The sequence below is a fragment of the Oreochromis aureus genome, linkage group 13 (assembly GCF_013358895.1).
Source record: "Oreochromis aureus strain Israel breed Guangdong linkage group 13, ZZ_aureus, whole genome shotgun sequence".
Lineage (NCBI taxonomy): Eukaryota > Metazoa > Chordata > Actinopteri > Cichliformes > Cichlidae > Oreochromis > Oreochromis aureus.
In genome coordinates, this window is record NC_052954.1 from 8,726,122 (window position 1) to 8,744,777 (window position 18,656).

The 18,656-nt window shown below is 42.0% G+C and overlaps 1 protein-coding gene across 1 annotated transcript in view; it reads left to right on the forward strand.

The window, feature by feature from the left end:
- The window catches only part of LOC116309656 (adhesion G protein-coupled receptor A3), a 202,889-nt gene extending 188,152 nt beyond the window's left edge, over positions 1–14,737 (forward strand). Inside the window, exons 18-19 of the mRNA XM_031726320.2 lie at positions 9,750–9,845; positions 10,203–14,737. Of these exons, the coding sequence (XP_031582180.2) occupies positions 9,750–9,845; positions 10,203–11,616 (1,510 nt within the window). The 3' untranslated portion in view covers positions 11,617–14,737. The remainder of the gene's footprint in view (positions 1–9,749; positions 9,846–10,202) is intronic.
- Positions 14,738–18,656: the final 3,919 nt, after the last annotated feature.

Consider the following 18,656-nt stretch of genomic DNA (forward strand, 5'->3'; position numbering starts at 1 on the left):
TTACGTTTACCCTTAGCCAGCAGTTTTAAATTTCCTTCAATGTCGCCTGCTCTGGCCCCTGGAAGACAATTGACTATGGTTGCCGGTGTCTCTAGCTTCACATGTCTGAGAACAGAATCACCAATTACCAGAGTTTGACCCCGGCGGGTGTGTCGCCGAGTGGGGAAAAACAGTTGAACACGTGAACAGGTTGGTGGTGTACCTGGGGCTTCAGTTTAAGACTATGCTTCCTCCTCACCGTCACCCAGCCGCCCTCTTTCCCCAGCTGCTTGGGGTCTGCCGGGAACAGCTAGCGGGGCCTCACGCTATCTTCGGCTGCACCAGCTACAGGGGCCTGGCTAGCTACGGGTGAATGAAGGGTGCGGCCGAGTCTCCAATTCAGTAATCCTGGCCTCCAGAGCTGCAAATATACTACATTTGTTACAGGTATCATTACTGCTAAAGGAGGCCGAGGAGTAACTAAACATCTGACACAATGAGCAGGAAAGTGCAGGAGGGACAGGTGAAGTAGCCATGGTGCTAACGAGTCGGCTACGAGCTAAGCTAAGCTAGCGAAACAGTAAAGAGACAGTGAGTGAATACTTTGGCTATAAATTAGGTAGTGAGTACACAGAAAGGGTGATTCAGATGAAGCACGTTAAGATTATACTATGAAGAAGGGATGTATCAAAAGATTTAAATTAAATTGCTAAGCAGAAAAGCTACTCAGAAACACCACTGTGTTTGAGCAGGAACAGGAAGTGATACTCTACCACAAAGCGAGCGAACACCAAGTGACCACCAAGTGAGTGAGAAAGGTGACTGGAAAGGAAAAACTCAATGCATCATGGAAATCCCCGGCAGCCTACGTCTATTGCAGCATAACTAAGGGAGGATTCAGGGTCACCTGGTCCAGCCCTAACTATATGCTTTAGCAAAAAGGAAAGTTTTAAGCCTAATCTTAAAAGTAGAGATAGTGTCTGTCTCCCGAATCCAAACTGGAAGTTGGTTCCACAGAAGAGAGGCCTGAAAACTGAAGGCTCTCCCTCCCATTCTACTTTTAAATACTCTAGGAACAACAAGTAGGCCTGCAGTGTGAGAGCGAAGTGCTCTAATAGGGTGATATGGTACAAGGTCATTAAGATAAGATGGGGCCTGATTATTTAAGACCTTGTATGTGAGGAGCAGGATTTTGAATTCAATTCTGGATTTAACAGGAAGCCAATGAAGAGAAGCCAATACAGGAGAAATATGCTCTCTCTTTCTAGTCCCTGTCAGGACTCTTGCTGCAGCATTTTGGATCAGCTGAAAGCTTTTCAGCGAGTTTTTAGGACATCCTGATAATAAAGAATTACAGTAGTCCAGCCTGGAAGTAATGAATGCATGAACTAGTTTTTCAGCATCACTCTGAGACAGGATATTTCTAATTTTAGAGATGTTGCGCAAATGGAAGAAAGCAGTCCTACATATTTGTTTAATATGTGCATTGAAGTACATGTCCTGGTCAAAAATGACTCCAAGGTTCCTCACAGCATTACTGGAGGCCAAGGTAATGCCATCCAGAGTAAGAATCTGCTTAGATACCATATTTCTAAGATTTTCAGGGCCGAGTACAATAACCTCAGTTTTATCTGAATCAAGAAGCAGAAAGTTAGCGGCCATCCAGGTCTTTATGTCTTTAAGGCATTCCTGCAGTTTAAGTAATTGGTCTGTGATACCTGGCTTCATGGATAGATAGAGCTGCGTGTCATCTGCATAGCAGTGAAAATTTATGCTATGTCTTCTAATGATGCTGCCTTGGGGGAAGCATGTATAATATAAACAGAATTGGTCCTAGCACTGAACCCTGTGGAACACCATAATTGACCTTAGTGTGTGAAGAGGACTCTCCATTTACATGTACAAATTGGAGTCTATTAGATAGATATGATACAAACCACTGCAGTACAGTACCTTTAATACCTACAGCATGTTCTAATCGCTCTAATAGAATATTATGGTCAACAGTATCGAACGCTGCACTGAGGTCTAGCAGGACAAGCACAGAGATGAGTCCACTGTCAGAGGCCATAAGAAGATCATTTGTAACCTTCACTAAAGCTGTTTCTGTGCTGTGATGAGCTCTGAAACCTGACTGAAACTCTTCAAATAAGCCATTCCTCTGCAGATGATCTGTTAGCTGTTTGACAACTACTCTTTCAAGGATTTTTGATATGAAAGGAAGGTTGGAGATTGGCCTATAATTAGCTAAGACAGCTGGGTCTAGAGATGGCTTTTTGAGTAAAGGTTTAACTACAGCCACCTTGAAGGCCTGTGGTACATAGCCGATTATTAGAGATAGGTTGATCATATTTAAGATCGAAGAATTAATTAATGGCAGGACTTCTTTGAGCAGTTTTGTAGGAATGGGGTCTAAAAGACACGTTGATGGTTTGGAGGAATTAATTGTTGAAGTTAACTCAGAAAGATCAATTGGAGAAAAAGAGCCTAACTTAACATTGATGGTACTAAAAGTAGCTGTAGATAATATTACATCTGTGGGATGATTATTGGTAATTTTTTTCTCTAATCATAAGAATTTTATTTGTGAAGAAGTTCATGAAGTCATTACTAGTTAACGTTAAAGGGATTGTTGGCTCAGTAGAGCTCTGACTTTTTGTCAGCCTGGCTACAGTGCTGAAGAGAAACCTGGGGTTGTTCTTATTTTCTTCAATCAGTGACGAATAGTAAGATGTTCTGGCTTTGCGGAGGGCTTTCTTATAAAGCAGCAAACTATTTCTCCAGGCTAAATGATGATCTTCTAAATTTGTGACACGCCATTTCCTCTCCAGCTTACGAGTTATACGTGTTCGAGAATTATACCACGGAGTCAGGTACTTCTGATTTGAGGCCTTAGTTTTCACAGGAGCTACAGTATCGAGAGTCGTACGTAGTGAGGAGGTCAAATTATTAACAAGATAATCGACCTCTGTTGGAGTAGCGTTCAGATAGCTGCTCTGCTCTGTGTTGGTACAGGGCATTGAAGATGATAACAGTGGGTGGATTATATTCTTAAACTTAGTTACAGCACTTTCAGAAAGACATCTACTGTGATAAAGTCTACTCTCCACTGCTGTGTAATCAGTTATTGTAAATGTAAATGTTATCAGGAAATGATCAGACAGCAGAGGGTTTTCAGGAAACACTGTTAAATGTTCAGTTTCTATGCCATATGTTAAAACAAGATCTAGAGTGTGATTCAAGTGGTGGGTGGATTCTTTTACATTTTGAGAGAAGCCAATTGAGTCTAATAACAGATTAAATGCGATGTTGAGGCTGTCAGTTTTAGCATCTACATGGATGTTAACATCACCCACAATAATTATTTTATCTGAGCTGAGCACTAAATCAGATAAGAAGTCTGAGAAATCAGAGAGAAACTCTGTGTAAGGCCCAGGTGGATGATAGATGATAACAAGTAAGACTGGTTTCTGAGTTTTACAGCTGGGGTGGACAAGGTTAAGCATCAGGCTTTCAAATGAATTAAAAGTCTGTCTTGGTCTTTCGTTAATTAATAGGCTGGTGTGAAAATTGCTGCCACACACGCCCCCTCGGCCTGTGCTTGAGGATTTCTGGTAGTTAGAATGACTCGGGGTGTTGATTCATTTAAACTAACATAATCATCCAGCTGCAACCAGGTTTCTGTAAGGCAGAGTAAATCGATTTGTTGATCAATTATTAAGTCATGTACTAACAGAGACTTGGAGGAGAGAGACCTAATATTTAATAATCCACATTTCACTGTTTTACTCTTTGGTTCAGATGTGGATACTGAGATCACTTCCCAGACGCCTTAACACTAGAATTACTGAGCCTTTTTTCCCTGGTGCAAGTCCCTACTACTAGATTTACTGGCCTGCGCAGATTTGCGTAAATTCCCCCCGACCTTAACACCTCTTGGCACCCCGCTGAGATTTTCACAGGTCGTCAGCTCCATTGTTCTCCTGCTTTTGTTGTGCAAACACACCTCCCCAACCCCTAACCATGAGAGATTCAAGTTTTTCCTTCCCTGCAAGGCTGCTTTCCTTCCTTACCTGCCTGCATGCCTGTCCATAAACATATATACACAGAGTTGTACATATATTTATATATTTATATAGCCACACCTTATATAATATGCATAAAGTCTAGTTATACACACAGACACATCTATATCATATATACACACACACACATATATATATATATATATATATATATATATATATATATATATATATACATATATATATATATGTGTGTGTGTGTATATATGATATAGATGTGTCTGTGTGTATAACTATGTATGTGTGTGTGTATAACTATGTATGTATATATGTATATATATATATATATATATATATATATATATATATATATATATATATATATATATATATATATATATATATATATATATATATATATATATATATATATATATATATATATATATATATATATATGTATATATGTATATATGTATATATATAAAATGTTTGTATAGTGCACTTTCTATACCTTGCTCTGTCCACTTTTTTGCAATGACAATGCAGATTTTCCACTTGTGGGACAAATAAATGCAGATTTGCTGTGTGTGTGTGTGTGTGTGTGTGTGTGTGTGTGCGCAACATTGGCATTTGTTTACTCAGATCCAAGGCAGGCCAAACCTCTGTGTTACAACCTACATACAAAAGACAGACATTCACAATATATGGGTACACAAGTCTGTTTTATTTCAAAGCGTTTCAAACTTTACAGGGTTTGCAGACCCAGTGTCCATCATCCCTGCATTTGGCACAGGTGAATTTCTTACATGTTGCACAGGTAAATCTGCTGCGATTCCTGTTGCAGCTCTCTTGCACCTGGCACTGTGTTGTCTTTACAGTCCCTGGCACAGCAGCTGCAGCAGCCTGCCTCTGTGCTAAGATTTCCTTGTGCTGCATGAATCGGCAACGAAGTTGCTGAGCTAGAAGACGCAGAAACAATCTTCTTTTGCCTGTCCACCCTGTACATGCCTTGTACAAAATGTAGGCATTCACTGGCGCCAGGTCCAGCATATTGTAGAAAACCGCTACTGGCCACCTGCGTGTTGCTGATCTTACAGAATACATCCGTGCTATTTGGTCCAACACGTCTACACCACACTGTAAAAGCACTGAAGTGGAGAATACCTCTCGCTTTGCAGTATCTTTTGCAAGTTGAGGAAGTTCACGCGGACTTTATTCACCGTGCCCAGTAATGTTGTTTTGCGCTGCAGCAGTCTGTGCGACAGTGACAGTGAAGTAAAGAAATTGTCCGTTGTGACATTTCTCCCATCATCCAAAAACGGCTCCATCAGTTTCATGACCATGTTCTCTGCCAGCCTCTCTCCTTCTGACGACTGGGGTCCTTTCCCAAGTAAGGAGATGCACTGCAGACATATTTGGTGTCCAAATCCGTGGCCATCCAGAACTTGATCCCAAATTTGTCTGGCTTGGTTGCAATATACTGGGTGAATGGACAACGAACCTTGGTAGGGAACAGCTGTTCATCTATGGTCATGTGTTCCCCTGGAGTGAAACTCTTAGCACAGTTCTCGTTGAAGCGTGTCCAGATGTCGGAGATCGCTGCAAATTTGTCTGTTTTCACCCGTTCTGCCCGCGTGTCCCTGTCATCAAATCGAAGGTGTTGCATAATTGAAATGAATCTATCTCGGGCATTGTCTCTTTGATTAGTGGCACCAGAAAACTTTCTGACCAGCAATCCACAATGGCACCAACAGGACACATGATTGCTCTTACAAACAGGATTGAAATGAATGCCATAAGTTCATGAACTTAAACCATAAAGTCTAGTTATACACACAGACACATCTATATCATATATATATATATATATATATATATATATATATATATATATATATATATATATATATATATATATATATATATATATATATATATATGTGTATATATATATGTGTGTGTGTGTGTATATATATATATATATACACACACACACACGTAGATAGATAGATATGTGTGTGTGTGTGTGTGTGTGTGTGTGTACATACACCAATATTTTTGAATACACGTGTCCATATTTATGTTTCCAGATTGTTTGTATAGTGCACTTTCTATACTGAGCTCTGTCCACTTTTTTGCAATGACAATGCAGATTTTCCACTTGTGGGACAAATAAATGCAGATTTGCTGTGTGTGTGTGTGTGTGTGTGTGTGTGTGTGTGTGTGTGTGTGTGTGTGTGTGTGTGTGTGTTTGTGCAACATTGGCATTTGTTTACTTAGATCCAAGGCAGGCCAAACCTCTGTGTTACAACCTACATACAAAAGACAGACATTCACAATATATGGGTACACAAAGTCTGTTTTATTTCAAAGTCTTTCAAACTTTGAAACGAACCTTGGTAGGGAACAGCATTTCTTGCAGCTGGCAACAACGGTCGTGCATTCAATATAGTTGTGACTTCCGCAAAAAATGTGGTCAAAATCTCATGAGTAAGTTGAAGCATTTCTATCAGGCATTTCTGAAAGTTGTAACACAGAGGTTTGGCCTGCCTTGGATCTGAGCAACTCTGAGTGAGCAAATGCAAATGTGCCAGGCCTCAAGGACAATGGGTGGTTTGCACAACAAAAGCTGGAGGAGAAACAAGCTGACGACCTGTGAAAATCTCAGCAGGGGTGCTTAACACCTCGGGACTTGCACCAGAAAATAAAAAAGCCAGTAATTCTAGGGGGTATTGGGTTTAGGGAAGTTACGCAAATTTGCGCAGGATAGTAAATCTAGTGTTAACGCCCACTCACATCCTGGGCCATCTGACCTCAGGAAATCACATGATAGGTTGGGGCTAGGTTTCACAATGTGCTCACCCGAAACTTTGGCTGATTGTGACCTACACCTGTTTTCACACCTTGGCTCGTGTGATTAGTTAGAGGATCATTAGGGGGTCCTTTTGTCCCTCTTGGGGGGACACTCCCACATGGTTTAAATCTGGGACTCTCCACCAATTGACCCTAGAACTGAAGAAGCTTCTCGGATGAGAGGTGAAACGTCTTCAAGCAACTTAAAGAAGTCCAGACGCTTTTCTTTCCAAGCTCCTTAGACTATGATGACCTGGATGACTGAGAACCTTCACAGACATATTGCTTGAGTGTTATTTTGTGAGTTGTTTTTATTCTGTTTGCGGTCCTTATGCTAAGCTGTGGTAGTTGGCACAGCTTTCTTTTGGCTGTGGCATCAATCTTCGCATAAATCTTTGCATTTAACTCTTGGCAAGTAAGCTAATGAGTATATTTCCCAAAGTGTTGAACTGTCACTTCATTCAGCTTGCTTTGCCCATTAAAGAGAATTCAGACTTGCAGGACTGTGGTTAATGCCAAGTTTATGCCTTGATGTTCCATCCTCCAGCTCTACTCCAAAGCCCTCGCCCTCTGCTGGAGCTGAATATGACCATCAGTTGTCCCCAGCTGTGCTATGTATATCCTGGACAGGGTCCAGAGAAAGGACAGTGCACAGTCATAAAAACAGAAGATAGTGCATAAGCATAGGAACAAAAAGAGGAGTCGCTGTAGCTACTGACTAAAAGGCACTTTAGGGTCTATTTATATCAGATGATTGCTGTTCCTAAACTCACTCAAAAGCACAACACTGCATACACAGCCATTTTGTTTGAGTTTGAAGGCTTTTTTAAAAAATAGATTGGCCAAAAAAGAGGACGAGTGCATTCAAGGGGGGCAGGATTTTGTGTCCCTATTCATATTAGAATGAGTGCATTAGCAAGAATTTTAATGCGGTAGACCTTTTGGAATAAAAACGAGGCAGCAAGTAGACTGAAATATATCACACGCTCTCGATACAGTTTCTGCATGTACTGTACATGTGCTTCGCTTGGGACCACGTCTTAAGGAAACACATGCTGGCTTTCCTAGAAGGGATAAAAAGGGAATGAGGGTTATAAAGCACTGGGTGCTTTAACATCTACTAGCTCTTCTCATTTATGCTTATCTGGCTGACGGGTGTGTAAATGGCTTTCTGCTGGAGCAGGGTCCCCCGGGAGAACCGTTCCACTCACACAGACAGTGACAGGCCAGTAATGCCCCCCCCCCCGAAACCCCCTGTCTTTGCCTCACCTCCAGCCACCCCTCACCGACCAGCCCAGACAAACATCTTGATTGTAATTGAATTTTCAGGACGGCTGCTGTGTGACGGAGTAACGATTGGAAGGGAGAGCGACAGAGAGAGAGAGAGCCACAGTAAGAAGGGGTGGAAGGGAGGAAACCGAGGATGAAGACGGAGGAAGATGGAGTGGTGGAAAGGTTAGAGTAGTGACAGAGGCTAAGATTGAACAGGAAGGAAGAGGAAATAGCATACTGTTGTATAGCATGACAGTGGAGGGAAAGCCAAGGACAGGAAGCTGCTGGGGGATTAGCTTTGTTTCTGTGCCGGAGTCTTGACGGATCGTAATATACTGTTGCAATGCAAGTTTCATGGTTCACATACCTGCCGTGCGCATGCATAAGTGTAGCTGACATGTGAAAGATCAGGGAGGGGGAAAAAAAGCACCGAATAATTTGCGGTTAACATTAGAATATCATCGCTTAGAACATTTAATCTGACACAAAGTAAACAGAACTAAACATGGTAATACCTAGGGGCATAATGCACTGTTGTTAAGATCATACTTTATTAGTTCCGCTTCACATCTTTCTCCCATTGATATTATTGTTTGTTTGTTTATTTTTTTCTCCAGCTAACCTTATATAGTCTTGATTTAATTGGATAAACCGCCATTACATCAGCTATGTTGGCAAGTGAGGTCAGAGCTAATTCACTTAAAACACATGTTAAATTTAAAGGTAGTGCTGCTAAATTTCTTGATGTCTTACAACATAATGTGAATGCTGTATTTCTGGGGTTGTTGCTATGAAAGCTAAAATAACTGCCACTTAGCTGTATAACTCTGTCCTTCATTGTTGTGTAGTGTTTTTTTATTTTGTCTATTAAGTGACCTGCAGTCTTTATGATAATGAAAGCTGAAGTCGAGGATACAATCCGTTTTCTGTATGTCTGATAAGCCAGTTTTAAGCCCGGCATCCCTTTCCTATTAAATCCGCACTCTCTTTCCATATTCGGTGCTCTGATGAATAGCAGACGCCCTAAATGAGCACTGACAAGTTTATCGCTGGGAAAACAGATTTGTTTATATAGGAAAATTTACACTTTGAGTTGTGGCAAAGAAAACAAATTGTAGGTGGCGATTCCTCCCATGGAGTGTGGTCACAGGCACACCGACAAGATCCAGTTACACATCAGTGATCCTTGTTCATTCATTTATTTTAAGACACTCGTAAAGCTGCATTCACCAGTGGCTCCATACTGTAGTGGTTAACACATTTGTCCCAAAACAGAAAAGCTTTCCCAAGAGGAGATACAAATTCTCAGGGGGTTGCTTGAGCGATGCCACATGGTGTTTAAAAGAAAAAGAAAAAAGCTGCCAAATCAAATGTGTGTGTCCATCTGCTGTGGTAACCAGTCCATTCACAGCACAAGTCAGCATCTTTCATCTGTCACCTTCTTTGACAGCTTTTTAATCTTCCTCAAGTCTTATTTTTGACAGTGTGTTTTTATAATCCACATGTGTGACACAGGATTTGTAAATGTCTTTTCACTTCCAACTTTGATATTCTTGCCCTACTGACCTTGTCTCGCTCTCTCTTTTTTTTTTACCCCCCCACCTATAACCCTCAAAGATTTTATCTAGTCAGCGGTGGAGTGCCCCTCATCATCTGCGGGGTCACGGCAGCTGTCAATATAGACAACTATGGCAGCAGGGAGCAAGCGCTGTAGTAAGTCCTAGATTTGCTTCTTCTTGAGTCAGTCTATGATGATGTTTCACATTGTTATGCAAATAAAGAGTTTTTTTATGTTTTACTCCCAGAAATTAAATTTGATTTAATCTTCTTTAAACGCTGTTAGACGTGTGTATACATAGACACAAGCATACACCCACTGTCCTCGCTTTGTGCACTTTAAGCTCCCTTTGGTGGATGTGTATTTCATTTAGTTACTCTCTTCTCAGTAAACACATAAAGATGATGTGACTTTATGAAGGTAACCATTTAATTAGAAACAGAAAGGAAATTTGAATTGTTCCATATTTCTTAAGGTATTAAAATGCAGTGGTGTGTGTGTGTGTGTTGCAGCTGCTGGATGGCATGGGAGCCCAGTCTGGGAGCATTCTTTGGCCCCGTGGCTTTCATCGTCCTGGTCACATGCATCTACTTCCTCTGCACCTTCATCCAGCTACGGCGACACCCTGAAAAGAAGTATGAGCTCAAGCAACTGACGGAGGAGCAGCAGAGGCTGGCCGCTGTGGATGTACCGACACACTGCCACCAGGGAGCCGAGCCAGGAGCCCTGGCTGCGCCGCCCAGCGGGAGCCACTGCCCAGCCGGCTGCCCCGGCATTCCCATCAACCCCGCGCTGCTGGCCAACGAGCATTCCTTCAAGGCTCAGTTAAGAACAGCGGCCTTCACCCTTTTCCTCTTCCTGGCAACCTGGACTTTTGGGGCACTAGCTGTGTCACAGGGCCACTTCCTGGACATGATCTTCAGCTGCCTTTATGGTGCCTTCTCCGTCACCCTCGGCCTCTTCGTCCTCATCCATCACTGTGCCAAGCGGGACGATGTTTGGCATTGCTGGTGTTCCTGCTGTCCTGGACGAAGCGCCGACGCCTCCTCTGGTGCCCCCGCGCCCGCTCAAACGCGGCCCAAAGTCAACGTGAACGGAGATACCCCCGGGCACGGCCACGGCCACAGCCACTGCCACCATGACTCACCTTGTCAGGCTAAAGCACTAAGCTGTGGCCATGGCAGCTTAGCTCACTGTAAACACGCTGCCCTTCCTTCCTCACAAAATCATGTGACGTGTCTAGCGCCAGTGACGCCGTGCTGTGCCGCGCTACACAGCCAACAGCTGTTGGAAGAAGAGCCCGCGGCCACGCATGTGCTGCTGCACGCTGACCCGGAGGGTTACCGGCCGGGAATCCAGTTGCACCCCTGCCTAAAGAGCAGCACCAGGACTAAAGGCCGACATCTCAGCCGCAGGGATGGGGCCGGTGCTTGTGGAGCGGGGAGTGAGAGGGAGTACGCCTATCACATCCCCTCTAGCGTGGATGGAGGCAGCGTGCACAGCTTACACACTGACAGCCCCCACAGCACACACGAGCGTCACGCCCACATCTGTCCACACCTGGCCCACGAAGGCCACCATGATGTGCATCACACATGCCACGCTGCTGCAGAGTCCCTGGCATGCCACAATCCCTGCCACAGGCACATCTGCTGTGCCAAGGCAGACCTTTTCCCTTCTCTGTGCCCGGCAGAAGCAGGAGACACGGGCGTCTTCCTGTGCGGCTGCGGCAAAGTGGCTGAGGAGGACCCTGTGGCAACACATCACCATTTGGAGATGCACGCCCCGCGCAGACAATCCTACCCTCAGAACCCGCCCAATCAGAATGGGATTCTAAAGGGGAGCCTGCATGAAGGTCTCCTCTACACGTCAGACAGCACAGGAAATATACGCACTGGACCCTGGAAGAATGAAACTACTGTGTAGTGTGGGAAGACTGAGAAGAGGGGATGCAAGCAGCACTCCTGCTTCCCCTTCTAGGATAAAAAAAAAACAACAAAGAATTGTATAACATTTTAAAACATCACAATCAGCGTGGGATATTTTTTTATTTTAATGTCCTCTTGATTTTATGTGTGCTGTTTTACTGTACAGAATTTCATTTGAATGCTCTCCAAGGGGGCATCCACTGACAGAAACCGAATTTCTTCCATCACAATGAATTTGTGAAAACGTGTGTCGCATGGCGCCTTCAGATGTAATCGAAGGTGTCGCCACTGTTCCATATTACTACAGATCTATCTCTCTATATATACAAGAAAATGAATGGTTGTACGTATGAATTTGTGTGTGTTAACGCTCAAAGGCAACACGCTGCAAGATATTTTTTACACTTTGAAACGCGTCAAATAGTCTCTGATGACAGTGAACCTCCAGTACTTAAAAGAACTTCTTGGCATCCATGTTTTAGACAACTAAACCAGCAGTTTTAGACTTCATGGGTATTTTTGCCATTCGGTCAAGCAACTGTGAATATCTACTAGAGTTTTCTAAAAAAAAGAAATATATATAAATATATATAAAGATAATGTTGCTTACAAGAGATGTGTGGATGCCAGTTAAGTTGTGAAAATTCAAAGCAACAGAAAAAGAGAAGTGAAATTAAGCATCCTCTTATCCAGGTCAGTATTGATCGTGCTGTCTATATGATGTCTTCACTGTTGTGTTTCTTTTTCTTTTCTGTTCTGGAGAGAATAACGGCACATCAGCAGCAACAGCATTGTGTGTAGAAAGTTACTGTCAGTGAGTCATTGGATCCATTGTGCCATAAAGAGCCAGGTCCTCACAGCAAAGTTCATTGCCAAACAGGTGGGCTGATTTTTATTCCGTTCAGCTCAGTTTGCACACGCTTCATGTGACGATATCGCATCAGCTTATGTTTCTCTGTAAAATCAATCTAGAAAAAAAAAACAGCAACAACAATAACAGCAAGCTGCGTCAACATAACTTTGGGAAACCAGCCCAGCGTCCTGCAATTTTCCCTCCTATTAAAATGCTAATAAAATATTTCAGCCTCACCTGACATTGGCCGAAGCCAAAAAAATGACACATGGCAGAAACCAGAGCAAATTCGGCCCTGTTGTATTTTATACATTTATAATTTGTCTTATAAAAGCTCCAACGCATGCATGCTTATATGTAGCTGTGTTTTAACGGTGTAAATGAATGCCTCTCCACAGACATATCGTTTGACTCGACCCAATGCAGCTTGCCATGTGTCCTTTTTTGAAGCACTTGTGGATTATTTCACTTCTCAAAGAAACACAGTAATATTTGGCTCTTGTGACCTTCATGTTGGATCACTTTAAAAAGGACCCATTATGCTCATTTACAGCTTCATAGTTTTTTTTATCTTCAATCTTAGAGTCATCTTTGCAAGATTCATAGTTTAAATGAATCCTTCTTTATCTTATACCAGGCTTTAGTGCAGTTATTTCTGGGCAACTGCTTTAGCCCAGAACACCCAGTTTTCTCCTGATTGGTTGCCCTTCGGAAACAGCATATGTGTGGCCAAAAGTAATAGCCAAAGCTGTATGACCACAGGGATAACCCCCTCACTGAATCATACAGAGTCAGCACTAGAAAAAAACATTTACAGAGGTTTACAAGATTGCTTTTGACATTGTAACAATATATGTATTACAGAAAATAAGATAAAGCATAAGCTATCCCTTTATTCTTACATTTATTCAGGAGTCCAGTCAGTAAAATCATATGTCCTGCTTCGGTGACAGCTTTTGTCAGGACAGGTTACAGATGAAATGTGGATCATTTCTTGTTTTTGTTGTTTTCTTAAACCGTGAAGGTCACACTCTCTTTGAAGAATTGCCACTCCAAAGAGAAGCCAAAAGAGTCTCTGTATTGATTTAGAAGCGCTTGTTTGTTTTATGAATTATAATATTTAATACAATGCTCCAGACAAAACAAATCATACATTTCATCAGACAAGCCAACACTTCATAAAAAAAACAACATCCAAAGCATAATCTCACAGCAAAGCCCGCTCTAGCGAAACCACCTGAGCATGCACACCACCTCTCTATCCATCTCGTGCACTTTTTGTCCGTGTATATAGAATTGGTTTCTGATGAATTATTTTTTATGAGATTTAAGATATTTAAGAATAAAATAAGTCTATGTAAAAGAAAGTTGTATGGGAAAAAACTGACCTCTCAGTGTTATAATGCTCAGTATCTGAGTTTAGAAATGTCCTTTTTGTTTTCAAATGCCTTTTTTTTCTGTCGACTTCATAAAGTATGCAGACTCGCCGTGTGTTGTGAGACTTATCCTGTCATATCAGAAATAGAAATGCACTACCCATTACAACGTTTGGCCTGCCAGAATGGCATTTGTCACTTACGGTGTCGTTATAATAGAAGTGCTTGTTCAGACAGGCCTGAATTAAGAAAAAAAAAAGTGACTTCCACAGAGAAAGAAAGCAAAATATTAATGTGACAGTCCTTCTGGTTGAATGGCAAGGCTTTGAACAGTAAAGGAAGGCAATGGTAGACATCAAAGGTGATGCATGAACCTCATAGCTTTGCACAGGGCCATTGGAGTTATTGCCAGGGACTGGGACAAAATGGGATGTTATGGGTTCAGCTTATGAGTTATAAAACATTGGCCCACAATTGATCATACAATACAAGCTCCTTTGAGCCACCTTGGATGCTAGCAGCCAGCGGCCCTGGCTTTATAGTTATTGGAAAGGGATTTGTAACAGTATCACAACGAAATCATCCCACATTAAACCGAGAGAACATCGGTCTAGGTTAATTGCTGTACAACATGTGCATTTGCTGGTGGTGTGTCTTAGGAGCAGCCCGAGCTTTTCAGTGTCTGTGAGACGGTGTGTTTGGTATCACAGGCCGCCATAGGCCACCTTCTCTGTCGCCATCAGTAACAGATGTACTGCCCCAAACAAGCTAGCTGGCTTCGTTTCGGCTCACCAGGCGCCTGCTGGAATATTCACCTGTGGTACTGTGACAAAACCTAAAGCCAGTTTTCAATTTTTTCTACATTGACACAGATTCCAATAAATGTATTTTTTCACCATGCAACGGACGAGCGCGTCTTTGGCTTTGTGTTTGTGTGCCTGCCACCTGTGTGTATGTGTGTGAAAGTCCATTTAACATATGTGGAGATGAATCCAAGTGATCGCAAAAGCCTGTTTTTTTTCCCTCTCCTTCTTCTTCTTCATAATTCTCTTTTATAACTTCTGCCAGCGTGATGAAAATTGAGATGTCTTTTGGACTCACCATGGGGGAGGAATTCAAGTGATAACAGGCTTGACTGCTGTTCCTGTTCCTGCTGCTGTGCGAGGATGTGTATCTATGTGTGTGGTGCATGCCCAGACTTTGTCCACATACATGCACAGGCATCTGCACGTGCACACATCTTGCAGGAAATGAGACACTGTGTCTTCCGCGCATCACAAACGGCACCCTGATTTGACAGGCCGTGAAACGCCTGAGCACATTTAATATGCAGCTGGATTTTTTTTTCCTTTCCAAGGCCACACAGCTCTCTCTTCAGCCTCACAACCATCAGATTATTCGTGTGACTGAAAGCCATGTGAAATATCAAACCCCCCAATCTCCTTCTCTGTTGGCTGTGAGGACCCGGGCTTAACATGAGTACTGCAGGGTGTTATGAAAGGTGAGTAATGGATGTCTCGAGCCTCTGTCTTTTAAGGAAACCAAATTATTTTGTGTGCTGCAGTGCCAAATGAGTAGCTGCCATCCTTGTATATGACGCTTGCCCGTGTCTTTGAATAAATAAGTGTGTGTTTTCTTAAAAAAAGTGCTCAACGAAGAGTCAATAAAGCACATGGACGATTCACCGTGAGGCTGTAAGACTGAAGGCCGTGGTAGGTGAGGCCACGGTGGTTTGGCAAAGGGAGAAATTGGCCCGGGGAGGCAGCTGTTTCATTAAAAATTAATCTGATTTTAGCAACACAGATGTGTGTTTATGATACAATTAACAGTGTTTTAATTTCCTGTTGTAATAAATAGGCCTATAAGTACGAATATTAGCCAAAGAAGAAGAGCGGGAGATGTTGCTTATGCTTATGTGCCCCTGCAAAGAAATACGCTTCATGTATGGTATGGAAACTATACATAGAGTACAATTAGATTGTATTGAGGGGCTTGTATCATGATGCAAGAACTGTACATATGAACAGGGGCATGATTTGTGAGTCTCTTTGTAGGCCTGTCTCTTAACACGTGTCAAAATTGCTGTTATCTTTCGCTATCTCTCATGTAGATCTAACAACGTATGGCACGTAAACAATATTCCTCTGGTGTATAGAGACTTGTATTACTTTGTCTTACTTAATCAAGAATGTCTTTGATTTCTCTCAGACCATGTTATACCGTTTATATGCCTTTGGCTTCCTCCCTTACTCCCCACACGTTTAGCAGCTCTACCCCCCTCCTCCTCCTCCTCTTGTCTTGTCAGACAAGACTTGTGATAGAAGGCTGTGATCGTCATGCTAATGTTGTCCTTGGCTTAAATAACATGCTAGAGATTCGCGGGGTGGGGGGAGCGAGAGGGAGCAGCAGAGTGAAGGCGGGGTGGTGAGGAGGAGGCGGTGGATGGAGGGGAAAGCAGGACGGATAGTTTGAGGCTTATGAGAAGAAAGACACGGCGAGGGAGGTGGAGAGATCAAAGAGGAAGAAAAGACAGAAAGAGGTGGGCAAAACTTCTTATTAGATATCATCACTTGGTTTCTTGGAAGCTACATTTCTAATGGGTGTCCGTGAAATTTGTGTGTGTGTATGTGAGAGTGCATCTCAGGCTTGCTGCAGTGGAAGGTAACCATGTACATTTACTCCAGTGCCAATATCACGACCACTGGTTTTACACATGCAAATCCATTCTTCTATCTCGTATAAATCTCCACCTATAAACGCTGTAATGTAACCTATAAAGGTGGAGCTCCTCAGAATACAGTGAGTCCTGATGATATCACACTGATGTCACTATTTAAAATATGTAGTTTTTATGAAAAGTCTGAACTATTACTGATGAAATGAATGTTTATAGTGAACCTCACCTATTCCAGAGACTAATTAATGCAAAGCCTCCAGGTTGCATTAGTGGTAAATACATCATATGGCAAGAAGATACTGAATCTGTTCCTGATGTTTCTGGGAATGTTGTAAAGCACAGATCTGAGGGTGACGTTTCAGATAATGACAGAAAAGAATGTTGTTCCAATAATTTAATAAATTACTGTATACACTCATTGCCCACTTTGTTTGATAAACGAGTTTGGTAAACCTTGCTAGTGCTCAGAACTGTCCTAATCAGTTCTGAGGCATCACACAGTTTCAGTAACAATACTCAGGTGTGATTTTAAAACAATGCTCAGTTGGTACTAGGGGCCCAAAGTATGCCAAGAAAATATCCCCTACACCAATAAAACACCAACAACAGTTTTAACTGCTGAAACAAGGCAGGATGCCAAGTTTTGACATAGCCATCCAAATGTCACAGCAGAAATTAAGGCTCAGGCAACATTTTTCCTGTCTTCTGTTGTAGACTTTCCCGTTCTTAGTTAACAGGAGTGGCACATGTGGTCTTCTGCCCATCTGCTTGAAGGTTTGGGTTTGGTGTCTTCAGAGATGCTCTTCTGCATACTTTGGTTGTGATGAGTCTTTATTTGAGTTACTGTTTCCTTTAGCTAATCTACTCTGACCTCTAGCATCAACGTGGCATTTTTTGTCCAAAGAACTGCTGCTCAAACGATATTTTTTCTCATTTCAGACATTCTGTAAAAAAAAGACAAGAAAAAATCCCAGTAGATTACAATTTGTGAAATACAAACACGCCACATTCGAACTCTTTTAAGTCACCTCGCTTCCCCATTCTGATGCTCAGTTTGAACTTTGGTAGTTTGTCTTGACCATGTCTACATGCGTAAACATCCTGTTTTGCTGCTATGTGAGCTATGTATTAGCTCTTTGTCTTAACAAGCAGTTGAACAGTTGCGCATAACAAGGTGGCCAGTGACTGTGTGAATCACTTTGTTAACGTTTAACTCCATTAAATTGCTGCTTATTCTATGCCTATGTATTTTTACCCTTTACTGTTTTCTTCCTGTTACTGTAGACGGTCTGTTTTACAATATTTTTATGCATTCTGCAGAGAATCTTTACACTGGGCTTTTTCATATTGGAGAAAGAGAGGACAGAAATCACAGGTCTATATAAGAAATGAATGATCAACCAATCACATTTAACCCTTTATTGTGCTGTTAATGTCATACTGTGTTACTGGGACACCTAAAGAAATGTACCATCACTAATGTGTGTTTTCGCTACTTCTAGGAAGTAGTAGTTCTTATCATGCTATCACCAACACTTGCTATGAATCACCTATGACTTGCTCATATCAGCAAAAATGAAAAGAAAACCATAGAAGCTTAACACAGACTGTCTGATTATCACTTTGTGGTCTTTTATTAAGTATGTGTTTAAGGATTCATCATGTTCCTGATGGATCCTATCTGTCTCATTTGTTTGTCCTCAAAAACAGCAGCTGTGCTCTTTGCAAGCACAGATTGTTTGATTTGATCTCTTTACGTCTCTCTGGGTTGATGATTGCTTAATTTTTACTCTTTGTATACAAGCGCACAGCTTCAATGTGATAAGAATACTCTGGGCGTACAGGAGAAAGGCTAGCAGGTAACTTAAGAACAAGCCGAAGCTCTGCATGAATGCAGCCACTTGGACATAAAGACAACTTTAGAACTCAAGGAGCATTGAGGCCTTTACAAAGTGTAATATTACATTTGTTTCACTGTTACTTGAGAAAACTGGTGAGGTTCTCACATTTAGCCTCAATCTCACTATTGTGTAACTTTTTTTCCATACGTTTTTTTTTTTCTATTCGTTTTCAGACAGAAATTTCAATTACTTTGTCTCGGTTCATGAAAGCACGGCAGACTCACATTCACT